The sequence below is a fragment of the Bacillus rossius genome, chromosome 7, assembly GCF_032445375.1.
Source record: "Bacillus rossius redtenbacheri isolate Brsri chromosome 7, Brsri_v3, whole genome shotgun sequence".
NCBI classification, from domain to species: domain Eukaryota; kingdom Metazoa; phylum Arthropoda; class Insecta; order Phasmatodea; family Bacillidae; genus Bacillus; species Bacillus rossius.
The window spans coordinates 46,991,705-47,011,595 of record NC_086335.1 but is presented as its reverse complement, the minus strand read 5'-3'; the positions used below and the strand labels follow the sequence as shown (position 1 = coordinate 47,011,595).

General features: G+C 36.7%; 2 protein-coding genes across 4 annotated transcripts in view; one reads left to right on the top strand and one right to left on the bottom strand.

The window, feature by feature from the left end:
- Window positions 1-19,891, bottom strand: part of LOC134533967 (zinc finger MIZ domain-containing protein 2-like) — a 287,873-nt gene that overhangs the window by 6,085 nt on the left and 261,897 nt on the right. For all 3 annotated transcript variants that reach the window (XM_063371813.1, XM_063371812.1, XM_063371814.1), the window contains exons 11-17: window positions 17,249-17,459; window positions 16,446-16,634; window positions 15,723-15,865; window positions 12,968-13,109; window positions 10,136-10,271; window positions 6,769-6,974; window positions 483-749 (exon numbers count right to left, since the gene is read on the bottom strand). In XM_063371813.1, coding sequence (XP_063227883.1) covers window positions 483-749; window positions 6,769-6,974; window positions 10,136-10,271; window positions 12,968-13,109; window positions 15,723-15,865; window positions 16,446-16,634; window positions 17,249-17,459 — 1,294 coding nt within the window. The remainder of the gene's footprint in view (window positions 1-482; window positions 750-6,768; window positions 6,975-10,135; window positions 10,272-12,967; window positions 13,110-15,722; window positions 15,866-16,445; window positions 16,635-17,248; window positions 17,460-19,891) is intronic.
- Window positions 1,855-5,202, top strand: LOC134533968 (zinc finger BED domain-containing protein 4-like). Its single transcript, XM_063371815.1, has 2 exons — window positions 1,855-4,330; window positions 4,464-5,202. Exons 1-2 carry the CDS (start codon window positions 2,711-2,713, stop codon window positions 4,815-4,817), a joined length of 1,974 nt encoding a protein of 657 aa, XP_063227885.1. The 5' UTR covers window positions 1,855-2,710; the 3' UTR covers window positions 4,818-5,202.

Here is a 19,891-nt window from a genome sequence, read left to right as displayed (position 1 = left end):
GATCTTTATTTCTGTGGTTGTTAATAATTAATGTGTATTATTTAATGCTTTTTAAAAATATACTTTTCTTCAGTAATGTAAAATGAGAGAATTGGCTAAATCTTGTTTTTAAAAATGCTACAAAATGCTAAATGTTATTATTTTAAATGCTATAAATCACCATCTCTTGTGAAAGTTTTTATTAAAAATACTGACACGTAAGGATAGCTTGCTGCCCCCCCCCCCCCCTCCCCTTTATTTTTCTATTCTGGAAGAGTACTGGTTTAAAAACACGCTGTCTTTCGTTACTAGGAGGGGTCGTAAAGCGGTAGGGGAGAGGCCCTCACTCCCTCCTACGTAATAAAGCAGGACAGAAAGCAGTCAAAAAATAGGACTGAGAGTCAACACCAGTGCCACGTTTCTTTTACGCACCAACAAGCTGAGACACAGCCCGTGTAGGCGGGGGCTCAGGTACGTCGTAACGCCGCAAAGGCTCCACTTACGTTGAGGCCCTCCTGGCCCTGGCCCTCTCCGTCGATGACGGCCGCCGGGTCGAAGTTGAGATCGGAAGGTATGTCCGGGGTGTCGGCCGCCGTGTTGCCGCCGTTGCTGCCGCTGCCGGGGCCAGCGCTGGTGACGACGTCGCCCGAGCCCGCGGGCGGCACGCTGGGCGGGCCGTTGCCCCCCCCGGGGGTGTGCGCGCTCCCCGGCGTGCCGCCGGGGGTGTGCGGGGTGTGCGGGGTGTGGGGCGTGTGCGGGGTGTGGGGCATCTGGAAACACATTTGACAGTCACGCATGATGATGCCCAACTTAACTCCTTCTGAAGGGCCACATACCATACTTAAAACCAATCCAAGGGACGGTCACATATCGATATTATAGTTTTATTCGACAAATACTTATAAATCTTTTATATTTTCTGTACAATGACCAATACATACAATGTTTGACATCTGATGAAGAACCAAAATAAAGAAAGCTTTTTAAAAAACAAGTAATTACAAATTTACAAATTTAAAAAAGAATTACATGAATGTTCCACAGCAAAACCTCTTAATGTATACCAGCTTACAAATATGCTGAAGCCTTGTCTAAAATACATCACATAAAAACAACAAAAAAGTTAACATTTATTAAGAGAATTTACACATCAAAAAAATATTCTTATTTTATGTTTGATTTAAATTTTAGTTTACCTCACATAAATAATAAATAAATACCAAGAAACAAAAATTATATTTTGTATCAACTTAAAATAAACTTGACAGCAAAAAAAGTAACTCAAATGCGAGACTAAACTGATGTAGCGTAGCGATAACTTATCATCGCAGTGCACACTAACCACTAAAAAGCGCGCAGGATATCAAATATAGTTTACTCAGCACTAGGCATAGAGTGCGTGCTGAATGCAATCGGAAAGCTATCAATATTGACCAGGGGCGTAGCCAGGGGGGGGTTTTAGGGGTTCGAACCCCCCCCTTAGCACCAAATCTTTAATTAATTTCTTATTCATCACTCAAACAAATTTCATATTAAAATTAATAAAATTTTTACCATTACAATATTTAAATTTAAGTACCGAAAACTGCTAAAATAGCACTATTTTACACCTTAAAATCCAAATTTTCCCAGGGAGGACCCCCGGATCCCCCACTTTAATACAGGGGGGGGGGAGGGGGAGGGCGCATGCTTCTTAATACCCCCCATATGCAAATCCTGGCTACGCCACTGATATTGACACTCGACTACGTGCGTCCTCTCTCTATACATGTCTGAAAACTAACCAAACATGATGCCAGGGCCAGATAAAGCCCAGGACCTGTGAGTCAGCCATCACTGAATGAGCGCTTAATGTCTCGTTGACTTCAAACTAGGGATGGGAAAGTCGATCCGTCGATTCTTCGATACCCCGATTTTTTGATACATAATCGATAATCGAGGATCGGCGAAAATCACCGATTATTAAAATTCTGCAGGATGTAGACGTAAAGTGCTGCCTAGCAGCGGTTCATCGCTGTCGTTGCAGTAATTTTAGTCAGTTTTACAACTAAATAAATAACCATAAACGATATAATAAATAATAAATGAAATATAACATAGCTTACCACAGCTCAGTTGCCACAATCCCGTAAGCGGGAACGGAGGTTGGCGATTTCGTACTGTGCATTTAGGGTTATTTATTTATTAACGCAGTGTTATCGTATAAAGAAATTGTAGCCCAACTTTTACTTGCTGAATACACCCACATTGGTAGCCATGTGCACAAAATTTCAAGATTCTACTGAGAAGTGTGCCACGTTTTCTACGTTTCTAGTATATTTATTCACTTGCGTTGTTGCATATTTATTTTCGTCAATGATTTTTTTTGTTAACCAGCATTTGTCTATACATGAACTTTCACAGGTTTGCCAACTTCCGGTACAGATCTTATTCTCAATTACTTAACGATAAAATGCAAGAATAATGTGGCCATAGCCCGTAACATTTTACGAGTTACGTATTTTCCGTAATTTATTTAATAACAGTAAACATTAAATCACCAGTTAATTACGCAACTTAAACATAAAATTTCAATGGACGTTTTTGAAACACGTTTTCATTCCAGTAAGTTACCAGTACGGCAACTGTAGAAATTTTCTTACATGCTTTTGTTTCCAGTGATGCTTCTTTGTTTGAATGTTGGGTAATGTTAGCGCAATACGAATAGTAAAATAACATTTTTATTTACGTGATGTCTAGTGAAGTGTGGAAATACTTTGTCATCGACCGACAAAATTCTGGCTACGCAATATGTCAAATCTGTAAATGTACAATCTCACGTGGCGGTAAATCTAAAACTACAACAAACATGAAAAAACATCTCGAAAACAAGCATGGGAGTTACGTTCATGAGACGAAGAAACAAAGGCTACATTCATCGGAATTGAGCGAGATTGAAGAAAATGAAATAGATGATAGTTCAGCACAAAATTGTTCTTCAGAGACAACCTTGCCATTGTCATCAAATTCAGATGTTAGGCCTACTGCTACTGATTCATCGAGAGGCAGCGGTTCAGTGTCCCCGAGGCATGCTGAGAAAGTTGGCCAAACGAATATTTCATCAAGAACACCAAACCAGTATAGGCTAACTCCTAAAAGTCAATACCAGCCTACATTACAATCATTTATTGATAAAACTGCACAATTCAAGTCCACTGATCCTCGTGCAAAATCAATAACTCAGCACATAGGTAGAATGATGTGCTTAGACAATCGTCCTTTTAGCATGGTTGAAGACAGAGGATTCACAGAATTTGTCAAATTCCTTGAGCCTAGGTATGTTTTGCCCAGCAGAAAACATTTTTCAAATACTGTTGTACCACACATGTACCAAGAATGTAGGGAAAATGTGAACAAAAAGTTGGACGAAGCTGAACATGTGAGTCTTACAACAGATATGTGGACTTCAACAGCCAATGACGATTATCTTGGTCTAACTGTGCATTTTGTTGATTCCAATTTTGTCTTGCAACACCTCAACATTGGGGTTATTCCCTTTCCTGAATTATCTCACACAGGGAACAATTTGTGCAATTTTATCACAGAAACACTTGAAGAATGGAAGCTGCAATCTAAAGTTGTTGCCATTGTAAGAGACAATGCCAGGAACATAACTGCTGGCCTAGAATCATCCGAATATGAACATCTGCCATGCCTAGCACATACCCTGCAGCTTGTTGTAAAGGAAGGGCTACTGAACAACAAGAATGTAAATAATCTGATTGCCAACGGTCGTCGCATAGTTGGCCATTTCAAACATTCTTGTAAGGCGACAAAAGAGTTAAAGAAGGCTCAAGCCATGCTGAAAATGAAAAAACATAAACTTATCCAGGATGAACCAACGCGTTGGAATTCATCTCTCCATATGCTACAGCGCTTACTTGAGCAAAAACAGTCTGTTTCTTTAGCATCAGCAACTCTGCAGTTACCTGTGACTTTTTCATCAGCAGAATGGAACCTGATGACAAATGTAGTAAACCTTTTAAGTATTTTCAACCATGCAACATTGGCTGTAAGTACTCAGTGTGTGACAGCCTCAGAAGTCATACCTATAATCAACAGTTCTACTGAAGAGCTAAGGAAACCAGCACCTACTGGATCAGGTGTACAGGGCATCAAAAATGATATGCTTGCTGCCATAACTTTGAAGTATTCTGATGTTGAAGAGAATATGTTGTACGCAGTTGCAACATTACTGGACCCACGATTTAAACACCATGTTTTTGTGCAGGACGGTAATGTCACAAAAGCGAAAGTTTTTTTGATTGAAGAAGCAAGAAAAACTATCTGTTTGAAACAACCTGAAACTGAGGTAAGTTAGGTGCTAATTTCCTTGTAATTCATTAAGTGTATTCTTATTTGTCTACTTCTGCTGTTTTATGTTGACACATTTGTTTGTTCATTTTTAATTTTTAATTTTGAAAATTTTGTTGCTTTTCTCTCAGTCTGTGCCGCAAACATCCAGCCAAGCAATGGAAAGCCATGGTATGTGGACATTTTACTCAAACATAATGAAGACTGCCCCAAGTGTAAGCCACATCGCATCAGTTGAAGATGAGATTAATGTTTACTTGGAAGAACCTATTCAAAATTCAAGTACCAACGTTTTCCAGTATTGGAAAGAAAATACCAAGTACCCATGTTTAAAAAAACTGTCAAAGAAATTTCTTTGCATTCCACCTTCAACTGTACATTCCGAGCGATTATTCAGCACTGCAGGACTGATTGTTGATCAGAAACGGAACCGTTTAGATCCTGAACGAGTCAAAATGTTGGTTTTTTTAAATAAGAATTTGTGATCTAATAAGAATTTAGGATCTAATAAGACTTTGTGATCTAATAAGATGCTTTGCCAGTTTTCATTTATTATTTTAAGAACTTTCAATTTTATTTTGTCAAAAGTGTTGTTTTTATGATATTTCACTATGTTGTCATTTATTTCAAAGGTATAAAGATTGAATTTGGTAGTTTCTGGTTTTTTACAATATTTTTAATAATCACAACTTTTTGTGGCTATTTAAAGTTTGATTGATAAATGTTAATGATTGTACATTTAGTAATTAATATACTATTTATTAAATTGTATTCCAATGAAATTGTTAGTATTTTGATGACTTTACGACAATTCACTTTTTATTAGTACTACTGACCTATTACTAAATTACGTATTCTCTTTTCAAAATTACATATTCAACTGGATTAAACATAATCCACATAAAAAATAATGCTTGCCCTACACATTACACATTACAGAATAGTAATTTCAATTTCTTTATTTCAAGTAATGTAAAGTTTTGTTTTATGTGTTAAATTTAATAGTATTTATTTATTATTTTGAAAAATGCTTTTTTAGTGTATTCAATAAGTATGTTTACTGATTCCATTGTAACTTATACTTCAATCCCGAAAATGAGAATCTGTAACTTAACCTAATTGATTGGAATCGATAATCGATAAGAATCGATGATCGCAACAAGACTCGATAATCGGTATCGAATCGAAAATTTTGAAAATTTCCCATCCCTACTTCGAACTCATCCAAAATGGTGAGGGGGTTTTAAGAATGAAGCACTGCTGAAGGAATGAACAAGCACGGGAGACAAAAAACCAACTGGGTCGCTGCAATGTCCGCCATTTTCCCAACTTACGTAAAAACTGTTTTTGCCACCCTGCTGGGAGACCGTTTGAATATTTAAACAGAATGGACAGAAATTAATCACCAAAAGCATAAATTCTACTAAAACTGACAAAAAAGAAGTAAAAAAGGACAGATAATATTATAAAGAATAAGAAGTGAGAAAAAACCTTCAATTCATAAAAATAAAAGAGATGCTGCATTGATAAATATTAAATAAAATGAAAATATTGAGCTTAGAAAATAAGAGTTGTGAAACAGTAGAATCCTATACAACTTCTGAAAGGGGAAGAAATAATAACTTTAAATGAGCGGAAAATTTGTAACACGTTAAAAACAGGTATTGAAAATACTGTTTTGAAATAAAAGTAACCTAAAGTGGAAAATATAACAGACGCCCAAGAAAGTAGGGGCTTGGGTTCAGAAACTAATGTTTTAAACCTTTCGTTTCCTTGAAAAAATTGTAAGTTGAGGTCAAAAGGTAAGTTGGTGATTCTTCAGCCCCCTAATCCTCCCCTCCTATCATCTTGGATCCACCAATGAACAGCTTTTATTGGATTTTTAAAAATTTTCATCTAATTTTTGATTCAAACTTAAAAATTTTTTTTTTCTGATACATAGATCCCACGTATTTCATTAGAGCCCCCTAATCCTCCCCTCCCATCATCTTGTATCCACCAATAAACAGCTTTTATTGGATTTTTAAAAATTTTCATCTAATTTTTGATTCAAACTTAAAAAAAATTTTTTTTTCTGATACATAGATCCCACGTATTTCATTAGAGGCCCTACACATACATAGTTCAGACTTGACAAGCTGAACTGAGACAATTCCGCCTGTCCTGGCTCCTCACAACACACCCACAGTCCGGACTGTCAGTTCACGAACATCTGTCCACGTTGCGACAATGTTTTACTTCGCAGGTGTGCCAACATGAATGCAAGCAAGACCCGGCCGACGGTCCAACAGTCTTGACGATCTGCCAGGCGGCAACCCCCATAACACATCAGTTTTGCCTGTTGGGGGGGCCAAACAGAAGGCCGAACTAAGCGGGTGAGAGAATTCAGCGCACTCCAAACGCACGCAGAGAAGGCCAGACGTGGCACAGACGTACCTGCTCGTTCAGCGTCTTCTCCATCGCGTTCAGGGGGTCGAGGGAGTTGACGGACTCGCTGAGGTGAGAGAGCGGGCCGCCCCCGCCCGCGTACTCGTTGCTCCCCGGGTTCGACCCGCCGCCGAAGTCGTACGAGTTGCTGCGGCCCAGGGCGCCCGTGCTGTACGGCGGCGGACCGGTGTTCATCATCGACCCACTCGCGATGCCTGCAAAAAAAATTGGAATTTTATGAATTATGACCCAAAAACATTTGATTGTGCTTTTAATCATTCAATTTATACACAATTGATTCATTGATCATTCTCTTATGATATACAGTCAAACCTCTATCTATCGTTTTTCAGGGGACCAAAAAAAAAATTCAGTAGATGCGGACATTCAATAGATGTGGACTTAACTCTTAGATTTTGAAAAAAAATATTTCAACCTCAAAATTAGTGTCAGAAATATATCAGTTACTTGTCATTAAAGTTTAATCAATTGAAAAAAAATAAAAATGGAAGCATTTTACTTAATTCAATTTACACTTGCAAAAAAAAAAACATACGCACAGTAAACCTACATGGAAATTAAAGTCTTTTTCAATGTCTTGAAGTCTGAAATATGTTTACTCATATCATCAAATGTAGAGCTGTACTGAAGAAGCCGATTTTGCCAATATTTAGTTGAACCGGCATTTCTGCCGACTTCCGATACACTTGTTAATTTTCGGCAGATATTACTGAAAAAATGAGAGAGACTGCCATAACCTAAAAATCCACGAGTACCCTTTTCACTTTTCGTAGTAGTACTGCATTCTTTCAGATCGCATTATTTCTTCGCAACATGTGCCAACCGTACATATAAAAATTTAACATGCTTTTTTTTCTCAATAATGTTCTTTAATTTTGATATGTTATAAATAAATACATTACCATCACTGTAAATATACATCTCGGTTGTTACGGTAACTAAAGTGCAAATGTGGTAGCTATCGTGCTTCTGTAGTATTATGGTATCTACAAAGAATCTTTAGTTCTTTTTATGGTAATTATCGTAAGATAACAATTGGGTTTGTACTATAGTTATGGTACATCATACATATTTCTTCGTGTTGTTCATTTGTCTTTTCTTCATGTTTACATGCTCCATTACTTGGCTGCAGATTTAAGGTGATTTTTACTACTTCTGTATACAATCGTTACTGTTTTTATGACGGTTTCTGTCTAAGAAATGGTTATTTCTGCAAAATCTTTATGGTTAAACGATCATCTATTATAATTTATAGTGACGGGATGACATATTTTGTACGATCAATGTGGACAAAACAATAATTCGAACATCGGTACAAGCGGACTTTTTTAACCTTAGTTGTATGGCAATTTTGCCGGGACCGTAGAAAGTATAATAAACACGGACAATCGATACATGCGAGTTCGATAGATAGAGGTTTGACTGTACAGTAGAATCCCGCCGATGCGACCCCCCTCTGATGCGTCCATTCCGTTTATACGACCGTTTTTTGAGGAACCGTGAAAAATTTGAGCAGAGAAAGTCGAAAATTTGAGTAAAATCGGCTGAAAAACAAGTCTGTTACACTTTGTTGGGCGCTATGTGTTCACGTTTATCTTGGCGAGCGCTGTACTGTAAGCAGGCAGGCATACAAAAGACGCTAAAAATAGATACCACCCCTCTAGACTGTCCACGCTAGCCAATACCGGTAAACTGCGCGTCTATTGCCGTCCAGGTCCCGTGACGTATTAGGGGCTTCAAGTGTGCGTGAGAGATAGAGATAAGATAAAGAAGGTGAAGAGGGCGAGACCTGCCAGCCAATATATTTGTGGGAGGGGGACACATAAAAGGGCCACTCTCTCTTTCTTTCTCTCTTTCTCTCTCTCACACACACCGCTTACCCTACTTCTCGCATTCCTGCACGTCAGCTGGCAGGACCAGAGCGATAAGCGCCGCCAGACCACCCGTGTGTCACGGGGAAACAACCTTTCAAACACCACACTAATACAGCCCGCAAGAGACATAATAAACCTTTAATAAAAAGTTATCATTTCAACACTAAATCGTCTGATTTTTCTATACAAAGATGGCGAAAATGGACACGCTGCACTGTGTTGAATTTTTTTTTTCGGCAACGGGAGCTCCAATATTGCTTTTTAGGGTATCGTTTTTTTCGGGAGACATCATGCTATTTAAATACTGTAATATGAATTTAAAAAGTTGTCTTTTTTACGCCATAGACTATTTGAATTTGAAATCTATGCGAATAAAGGCAATTTTTTATGTTTTTTTTGGGTTGAGGGGGGGGGGGGGGGGATTGGCCCGAATTCTCTATTGCGACCCTTCCGTTTATAAGTCCGTTTTTCCGGGAACCGTGAGGGGTCGCATCAGCGGGATTCTACTGTAGATAGGTTTTTCAACTACACATGCATTTTTTGATTAAAATACAGAATGGTTTTAAGATATTAAAGGATCACACTAGCATTAAAAATTAATAATCCAGGTTGATAACTAACATTTGATCAATTTCCTTTGTGTTTTCAAGGTTTTGAAGTCACATTTTAAAATCCCTGAATTTTTGCTGCTTGCCAGAATTTCCCTGTCTGTGGGACTGGTCATGTCAGAGATGTTAGGCCCAAATTTAAAAAAAGTGAGAGACTCGTTCAGTACTCCCCTAAATGTGAAACATCTAACTTCGGTAACGAGCAAATACATATGTTCTCATGTTGCAAATACACTTATAACACAAAACTCAAGACACAAAATTTAACTTAAAATTATTTTTTAAAAAAATCATGCCAAGCATGATAAGTATATGAAAACAGTATTTTCAACTATATCTCTGGACGCAAATCACACATACTTTCCGTACCTGCCCTAGAATATGCTGCCAGAGCAGATAGGTCTGCGATTGAATTATTTTATGTAGACTGAAAGGCCTATAATGAAATGGCACCAATAAAAGAAAAAAGAAAAAAAAAAAGAAAAAGAAACCTTGAAAAATTACTAAACCCTGGCTTTGTACCTGAATTTCAACAAGGAATTTTATTAAAATAATGCCCATTTTGTTAAAATTAACCAAACTTTTAATACTGTAAAGTTTTACTTTGGCTTTGTGAACTTTCGTTTGCACCATCCGCCACAGATAGCAGCACCAAGGTTATACATTTCCGTTCCATGCGACTTCCGTTCCATTACTCCCAAAAAATGCTGTAGGTATACAGAGAGCTAAAATATTACACAACAAAAATAAACCCTTAAAGTTTCTCATGTTGCATACCGTAAAAAACATCAACTAAAAATGCCCAAAATTCACGAGCTTGAAAAAGGATGTAAAATGAAAGGGCACACGAATGGAGACAAAGTGAGAACTCACTGTTCATATCAGGAGGAATGTAAGGAGACATGGCTTGGCTCATATCCCAATTGTTCATCGTGGGGAGCGTCATACTGCCTGGCGACATTGCCTTGTTCATCCGCTTCGCCCCGCACGAGTCTGTGTCGTCTTCCGTCTGGAAAGTGATGCAAGAACATTAGATAACAGTAATCACACACCTGCCTTGTACTCGTATGTGGAGCAAGCAAAGAGCAAGTGTACCAGACTTAATGAGATCATGGGAAAAGCAAACATGAAGTGGTATTGATATGTGAAGAGAATGGGAAAAGAGAGGCAGTCTAGGAAAATGGTGGAGTTGAAGTCACCAAGAAAAACCAAGGAAGAGGTGAAACGAGCAGATAGTTCAATGAGTACAGGAGAGATGAGAATAATGGAACAGAGTGAAGGAGGAGAAATGGTGGAGTGACAGAGGAATATGAGGATGATGATGATGAATTACATACCAGCAGTTCTGCCACAGAATCATAAGACAAAAAAAAACACATGAATCGTAAGACAAAAATATATTAGGGATGGGTCGATTCGATTCTCCGATACCACCGATTATTAAAAAATTTGGGTACTCAGTATCGGGTACTAAAAAAGGGCAAGGTAGGTTAGGAATCGGTTAAGTTAAGAAAATACAGTAGTAATATATTTTGGTCTGAACTTTACTTACTTATTTTAATATATCTTACCTGCCGTATGCGCATAAAATTCCTAATAATGCTCATTATTATTAAATATTAATTTTATACGAATAAAAATAAATAAAAACAATGTTACCGGGCATGTTTAACCTCTAATTAAAACTCCACGATCGAAGAACATTATTCCTCACTCATGTATTAGACGTAAATAAATTGTAAAAAGACTTATTAATTTTATTTGCAGTTAAGAAAAGTCCATTGTTTTTTGTGAAGAAAGTGACGGTTATGAAACGAGATCACATCACGTGTCGTCACCATTTTAGTTGTGAGCCATTCAAGGATGATGGCCTCCACAAAATCTCTGGTGGCCATAAAATATAAAGTCAAGTCGAAACGTATCGATTCGTTGCGTACGGGACAAATTGTATAATGAAAGCAACAATCGATTTTAAAGAATTCTCTGGCCATACCGCCAACAGAGGCTCGTGTTTATTTCTTGCAAAGGAAAACCGTAATAATTACTAGAAAAACACTTGAAAATAGTTTTAGCAAAACAATATTTGTGCCAAATAAATAGCATAAATGCGCAACAATTCACAGTAACCTCAATAGCACGACGGTGAATTACTATTTATTTATTTATTTATTTGGCACAAATATTGTTTTGCTAAAACTATTTTCAAGTGTTTTGCTAGTTTGTTAGTAAAAAAAATGTTCGCCGACTGTCGTTTCAAATTACAATGTGAATGGTCTGATATTGTATCAACATGTCTAAAGTTTGGGAACATTTTCGCATCAATAGTGAAAATGACAAATATGCAATTTGTAATCATGGTAGTGCGCAAATTTCACGGAGCGGTACTTACAAATCTACAACCAATTTAATGAAGCATTTGAAATCCCGGCACACATTACTACCAGAAAAAATAGTCTTTGAAGAAAAACAAACTTTTGTTTACAGCACTGTCACCAACTAAGTCAAAAGGTACCACAGAAAAAAGTAGTGCTACCTTTGAACCCATTTTGAACAAAGATGTTATGTTATCGGCGTTATCGCCTGTTAAAGAACCCTGTCTAAATGTTGAACTTCTTTGTGCACAGCCTAGTACTTACTAGCAAACAAACTTTATGTGAAGATGCTTCTTCACTGGTAATTGAAAAAAAAAAAAAAAAAAAAAACCCTCAACATTTAATCCTAAGTTTATAATTATCCTTTATACATGTTATTATCATTATGTAATGCATTCAATTCTTAAGTAGTTTTAATTATGTGACCAGAATTACCAGGAATCGAAAACTGGAATGACTCGGAATCGAGAATCGAAATTTAGGAATCGGTACCGGTATCGGAATCGATAAAAATGTGTACTCAACCCATCCCTAAAATATATATAAAAATAAGTTGGCAATGCAATTGGCTGTTTGTACAGTGACATTTTCCACCATTAGAAAATCCTAATAGTAGTAGTAAAACACTATTCAATTATTTTGTATTCTGAACAATGCATCCTTACTTTATATCTAGTATGTATGTTTTTCTTGCAATTGTCACAAACATAATTCACAAACAGTTACTATTTTAAAAACTTGAGCCAATTACAAAGGTCTCTTAGCGGCCATGAGTTATGCACAAATTGCACAATAGTGTCTTATTTTGGTTAAGCAATACATAGAATCAGACCTGAAATTTTACTACTATAAACCAAATGCTAAATATTCATAAAAGCACCATTTTATTTTTTTTTTAAATTTTACTGCAAAACTTTAGTTAAATAAAAACTGTAAAATGCAAATTTAGGTGCAAACAACACAATAATAATTTGTTTTACAGTGAATGCCATATCAATATGGAGAATTATTTAGAAAATGTCACTACATATGCAAGTAAAAAAAAATTTGTTAAAAATGGGAATTTGTAAATCCTGGGTACGTAAAAAATGAGGTTCTACTGAATTGTGACAAATTTAAAGGAATAACGCTTAAATATTAGTAATCACAAAGAAAATGAAACAATCACAACTGCATTAAAAATGCAATAACCCAATAGCAAGTAAGGAAGTAGTTGAAAATGAGAGCGAAACAAAAATTGACTGTCATTGAAAGCTAAAGTTGCTTTCTACAAAACTACACGATTCAGAACTTTGCATTGGGAAAATATGTTAGTTAATAACATAGCACAAACCTTTATTCCCTGGACATTCTTCGCTGCCTTCCAGTTTGCCGACGAATCAATGGTAACCTCCTCCACATCGGACGTGTTAAGTGTGTTCAAAATGCCCCACATATACTGGTCCACTTCGAGGCCTTCTAGTTGAGCTCCCTTACTGCAAAAAAAAAAAAACACATTCAGTTTGCATTTTATTAGATAAATGTTTGGGAAGTAAAAAAAATAATAATATGTAGTAAATTATTGAAATAAAAAGTGAGTAAAAAAGGCCAGGTACAAGAGACAACGGATAGATAAACTGTAGTTAGTACATGGGGTTACACTTTTCCGCTCAAAAGTGTTTATGGTCATGAAAAGTTATCTATGTATGTATATACTAGGGGTGTGCGGGATCCCGACGCTTCGGGAAAATAGGCTTCCCGAAATGCCGGGCGGGAATTTTATTACTCCCGAATTTTTCGGGAAATTGTTTAAAAATTTACAAATGTTTACTAATCATGTGAAAATGTTTTCTATCAATTCAAATCGTTTTTACAACAATATTTTTTATGGATTCGTACATTTTTGAAGAGTTTCCGTACTATTTAAACGTACAACATCTTTTAAACGTATTCCGATCGTAGCGACAGCTGTGGTGTGCAGTGAATTATGATAATCGTTTACACATACTATCTAATTGGAATATAAAAAACGTACATGGAGTACCTTAAATATTCTATGCGTTCATAAATATATTTCTTTAAGGGTACAAATTTGCAAGATACGTGAATAGTCAGTTATATAACGTTATTGCCGTCACCATCGAATACTTAACCTAAAACCACTGTGTCCTTAGACACAAACAAAACACATGCGCAATCCAACCTTTTAGCCAAAGATAAAAGAAATACTAGACTTGCGTTACATAACGAAGCGTAACCGTTCTCATTGCTTGATAGCAGTGGCGATGCAGAGAACTGTATTGCACTTTGAAAAATATGAAATCACGTAGTTTTACACCACTGCTCACGAGTATCTAAACATCTATGATTTTGCTTTGGGAGAAAAAAATAGTTGTTTACTGTTTAGTTTGGCGGGCTTTGTCGTCTGACGTTACGTTATTAAGGCTTGTGCAAAGTATCAGTTCCTATTTTCGATGCCGTTGTATATTAAAACAAACTAGCAGCCTACAAATAATGGAGGTCGCAACCGATCAGCTTGTTACTTGTAAACCTAAATTGTTTGGAAGTATTTTGAACGTCTGACAGACAGTAAATCCCTGGCAAAGTGTGTCTCATGTGAAACATTTTTGAGATGCGAGCATGGTAGCACGTCTGGATTACTAAGCCATCTCAATAAATATCCCTCTATAAAAAAATAATTTGAGGATGCTAAAAAATATGAAGTCGCCGCTGAAAAAAGGGCAAGTGAAGCAGACAAAAGAAATAGCAGCAAAAAAACAACTAACATTGCAAGAAACGTTTAAATGGCCATCTTCTCATATTAGAATTAAAAATTTGCTTTTTTTTTTTTTTTTTTTAATTTTCCCGATCCCGTCTCGTTTCCCGCGGGAATAATTCATTTTTCCCAAAAATTTCCCGCAGTACAAAAACCTATTCCCGCACACCCCTAGTATATACGTATTATCTGTATAAAATTGACTTGTTCTATATCCCGGAGCCCTTAACTCCATATGGGATCCACTGAAATAAAACTGAATAAATAAATAAAAAATATTCATTGCCAACTGTGGAGCAAAGACAGCCTCACGTTACGTTTACCAGTGCTCGCGATAAAGTAAATTGCACTCGCGATCATGTTTACAGCACTCGCGATCATAGAAACAGTTGCTGTAGAACGTCTGAGTAGCTTGCCCCATCTCCATGTTATTTATATATCTATGGCTTTGTTGATGTTATGTTGTTGTGTTTGTTTACAATTTAGTATTTACGTTAGCTTGAATTGTTAAAATCTAAATCTAAAGTGATATTTTAAAGATTTTTCTGAGTGTGATGATATGGCTGGGAAGAGAAGTGAAGTTTGGAAATACTGCACTCTTCAATCAAATAAAGATACCAAGGCTACATGCACTTTGTGCCATGTAAAAATATCACGAGGTGGGGCAATGCTTAAACATGTGGGCTGAAAAAAAAAGTATTTGTGTGTGTTTTATTATAATTGTAAGATGCATGTTAGTAAGTGTTTTGACCATTTGATGGTACTCTGTCATTATAATATGAAATTAAAAAAATACTTTATAAGTAAAATATCCTTTCATAACACAAACATTTCTTTGGTTAGTATCGGCATCAAGTATCTGCAGTATCGGCCCATAAGAATCTCTATCGGTGGAATCGGTGAAAAGTGGTATCGGCCCAGCCCTAATTAAAATAAGTACAGAAATAAACATAATAAGCCTAGTAAACTTTTGAATGTCGAATTTTTTAATTTACTATATTTACTCCAATATTTTTCTTAAAATATTTTCCTTGAATCCTAAATCTTTTTCCTCAAATCCCGAATATTTTTCCTCAAATCTCGAATCTTTTGAAAACTGGAGATTCGTTAGGATTCCAGGATTCAAGGATTCGACCAGCCCATCACTCTTAATAACCATACCTTTGTTTTAACAAATTACTTAGATATATAATTCCTACGTAATTTCTAGGGACTGTGAAAACACTTTTTATTAATGAGAGTTTTTTATTGACAGGGTTTTTACTAACGAAGTTTCACTGTAACGTGAAGGATTTGGCCCACGTGAAACAGAGCACAGTTGTCGTGAACTCACTTGCAGACGGGACACCTCCAGGAACCCCGCTCGCAGTTCAGCTGGAGGTAGGACTCCAGGTCGAAACACTGGATGTGTTTGCAGTCGTGGCCGCGGGCAGGGAGTGTGATCCTTTTGTGGGTTATCGGACACTTCAGGGAAACCTGGGGGGGATAAAAATGGGTCAGTCATAACGAACAACCAACATACCTACTACACAGTGCTGGTGTCGTTTTACACTAAACATAATTAGATTTACTGGGGGGAAAAATGTGCGTCCAAGAAAATGATGAATTAATGGATCACATAATTAATAATTAATAAATGATTGAAAGTATGAATGATAAATGACCGAAAGAACAAATGAATTAATGAAAGAATGAATGAACAAATGAAAAAACAAATAAACTTTTAAGTGACAGCTTTCATACTAAGAGAAAATGCCTTAATAAATCACAACAAATGTATCATGGATGTAGATGCTGTGACTGAATAACATATATTGTGAAAATGGAAAAGAAAAAAAAAATTGTATTCACTGAAATACACATCAATATTTATCATCTTGTATATGTTGTTTGAAACTAAATCCATTATTTATGCAGTTGTTTGCATGAAATAACCAATTATTATTCTTCAGTCTAATAATTATAATTTTTGACTGGGAAAATATTATTCATGCACTGTCTCAAAAAAAAAAATTATTTTTCCCCGCAGTACGCGTGTGAAAGATCCCCTCGGTACCTTGAGCGCTGTCTGCTCGACCCCATCCCGGTCCGTGCAGAGGGGCCCGCCCGACGACGCCGTGTTGCTGAAGTTGCGCTTGATCTTGGAGATGCAGTGCTCCGCCGTCAGCAGCCTCTTGCGCAGCAGCCCTTGCAGCACGCTGCGCACGCTTGGCCGGTGCACCAGTTGCAGCACGAACAAGTGCGACTGCGAGCATCGGCACACCAAAACAAAACTAAGTCCGCGCTCATCATGGCCGCAAATAACTGTGGCCGACATCTGGCCCACACAATACTGTACTTACTAAGATCCTTGATCCTTCATTTCTTTTACTAACAATAAAAATTAAGAACTTTTTAAGGAGCTCTTTAAGGATTTAAATGCCTTCAGGCTATAGATGTACACGAATATCAATACATTAATTTTTTTACTCATAGTTCACCACAAGTCAAAACTATTATTATAATCAAAAAATTGAATTAATAAATATTCTCTGCTTCACCACTGACAAAAAAAAAACACGACACGAGTATGTGAAGAGCTAAACCACATTGTTACACACTAACAAAGTGCAAGTGGGAAACATTGATTTGCAAACAGTCCAAAACGAAATAATAAAAATTACAGAAACACACAATGAGTTTTTAATTTTATAAGCAACTTGAATGAATGCAATAAAAACCAAATTAAGGACTTTTCAAGGAAATCAAGAAGGCGTACAAACCGTGAATTCCCAATTTCCCTGATTTCTCCCTGACCTCCCCTGACTTTCCCGAAACGTGGACGCCCTGTAAGCCGGCGTGGAGGGCGGAGGAACTCACGCAGCAGCACGCAGACACGGTGATCTGGATGGTGTTCCGACCCGGCTGGCACACCTCCTTCAGGTAGAGCGGCTTGTGCGACGTCTTGTTCTCGCCGCGGTCGATGCTCAGGGGTGTTGCGTTCACCGACACCTGGACGCTCGCCGGCCAGTTGGTGTTCATCTGCCGGTCTTCGTGGTGGAAACACTTGAGCTGGAGCTCTAGGTCGGACCTGCGATACCAACCGACAACCGACCGACTTTGGCGGACTTCTAACACACTCGATTCAACTGTACAGAACTTCTAGATGACGTTAAGAGCAGACACTTCCATGTATTCTTCTGAACAAAAAAAAACTTGTGAAGGCTCTTTAAAGACACCACCTACCTGGGCACAAGCATGGTGTGCCGAGCTTGAGAAAAAACTCAACCGATTTGTAAACAGCTCAAAATATCAGAGCCATATCTGTTTTCTTTAGAAAAGCATTTAAGACCACACTGAGGTTGGATAAGTAGTTCTGTTTCCGTATTTCGTTTTTAAACTGTATTTTCTGAATAGTCAAAATGGCTAAAAGGACAGGTATTTAGAATAATTTTTAGGCATGGAACACCTGGTACATATTCTCGAAAGCAAAAAAATATATGGTTACCACTCAAATAACATAGTCATAAAGACTGCACACCAGTTCTGTGCCTTGCACTTAGAGGCAATACCGCGCTAGAAGCACCAGCCAGCATCGCACTTACCATACTGCCTAACTACAAATATACCCCTGACTAGGTGGGTCCGTTAATCAGTCACGTACAGGATAAAATTTCTTTTCCAGATTATTAATCTCAATACCAAAGTAAAAATGATAAACAATCCAATTATAACTTAAAAGTTTTAAAAAGCTGCTCTATGGCAATAAAAATGCAAGCACATTACTGTTTAAAAACATCTATGTTATTGTTTTGCATTTGACAACAAAAGCCCGAATCCACAAGAAAAAATCAAAACACAAGCGGCTCTATCAATGCCAATTTACAGAATTACCCAAAACTAAGAATGATGGATTAAATAGTGCCAACTGCACTCTGCAAATGACTTCCTTCCTCTAATGCTCAAATATATTAATTTTAAGATGAAAATATATGTATGTGAATGTTAATTGCAGCCCACACAAAATAATATGCATACTAATCTTGTAGTTAACATACATTTCCAACACTATTCACTAAAGATGTGAGTGGGAAATATTTTCTGTTCAGAAATTTTTCTGGAATAATATAAACCCATATTTTTGTTGAAAATTTTCCTTCTTTCCATTGCCAGCATAAATTTACATAATTTGGGATAGGTTGATATACATTAGAAAGACAAAATGTATTGTGTTTTATTTGGTTCTTTCTGTATAAAAAAAGCTGATAAAACTTATTTGTGTGCTTCTGAGAAAGTTTCGCTTGGAAAATTTTTCAGGAGAATATTTTCCAGCAAACTACCAGAAAATATTCCCAAAAATACTTTTCCGGAAAACTAACATCTCTACTGTTTTCACACAAGAGTTCTTACAAGACACATGTACATATACGTTAATTACTGAGCTGGTGCACAAAATAATATGCATATTAATCTTGCTGCATAGCTGCTTATATACATTTACAACAACAATTAAACACAAAACTTTCCTACAACATGCAAAATGAACTTTGAGAGGCAGAAATAATGCCCAACACTTAAGAGGCCGTGTCACAAATTTGCGCTCCTATCTATATCAATGTTATTTTAAAAGGCAGTTTTTCTCAAAGTCTATAAGAGGTAGGGGCCAGAAATTTTGCCTACTGAAAGTATACAATACATTTAACATAACCGCTTTTTTCAAATTTAGTTATCATATCATATATTATTTCTGTGATGAAAAAAATATAATCAATATTTTGATTTGTCCAGATACAGTGGAATTTTGCTTATATTTATAATTATTTAGCAAAAACTGAAAAGGCCATTGAAATGTATTGTACATTACCTTCCGATCAGTGTCTTCATGATCATGATGGGTTTAAAAACCTGGTTGTAATCAAGTCTTTAACTATTTCATGACAACATTTATACTTAATAATTTGGAGATAGGCCTTTTCTATCCTAAGCCCCTGAGCTTTCACTATCTGGTCTGGCGACCGACCTGACACTCTTCAACCACCCCAAGGGTCTCCGATTGCACATCCGATAAAAAAAAAGCTGTTCGTTCATTTGTTTTTGTGTCACAGACTTCACACATTTATGCCAAGGGAATATTCCGCTGATGTGACGCCATACGAATGTATTATTCGCGACCATACAACTTTTTTGTTTGTCATCGGGAAGAAATGTTCATTTTGAATTGAGCATTTTTAAATGTCAGCGTAGAATATGCTTATCTGCCCATTTTGTTTCTTTCCATAATAATGAGTAAAGTTAACATTGTCATAGACATTTTATTATATTAGTTTGCCGTCCAAGTAAAACTGTCACACTATATCGCACGTAATTATATATTTTACTAATTTGTTAGTTGTCATTTTATTTAAGTTACAAATAACAGTAATCAAAAACTATTACTTAATAGTCCAGAAAAGAGATTGAGTTATTATGCATTTAATAGGGGTTTAAAATATGGTACTACATACATATTATATATATTATACA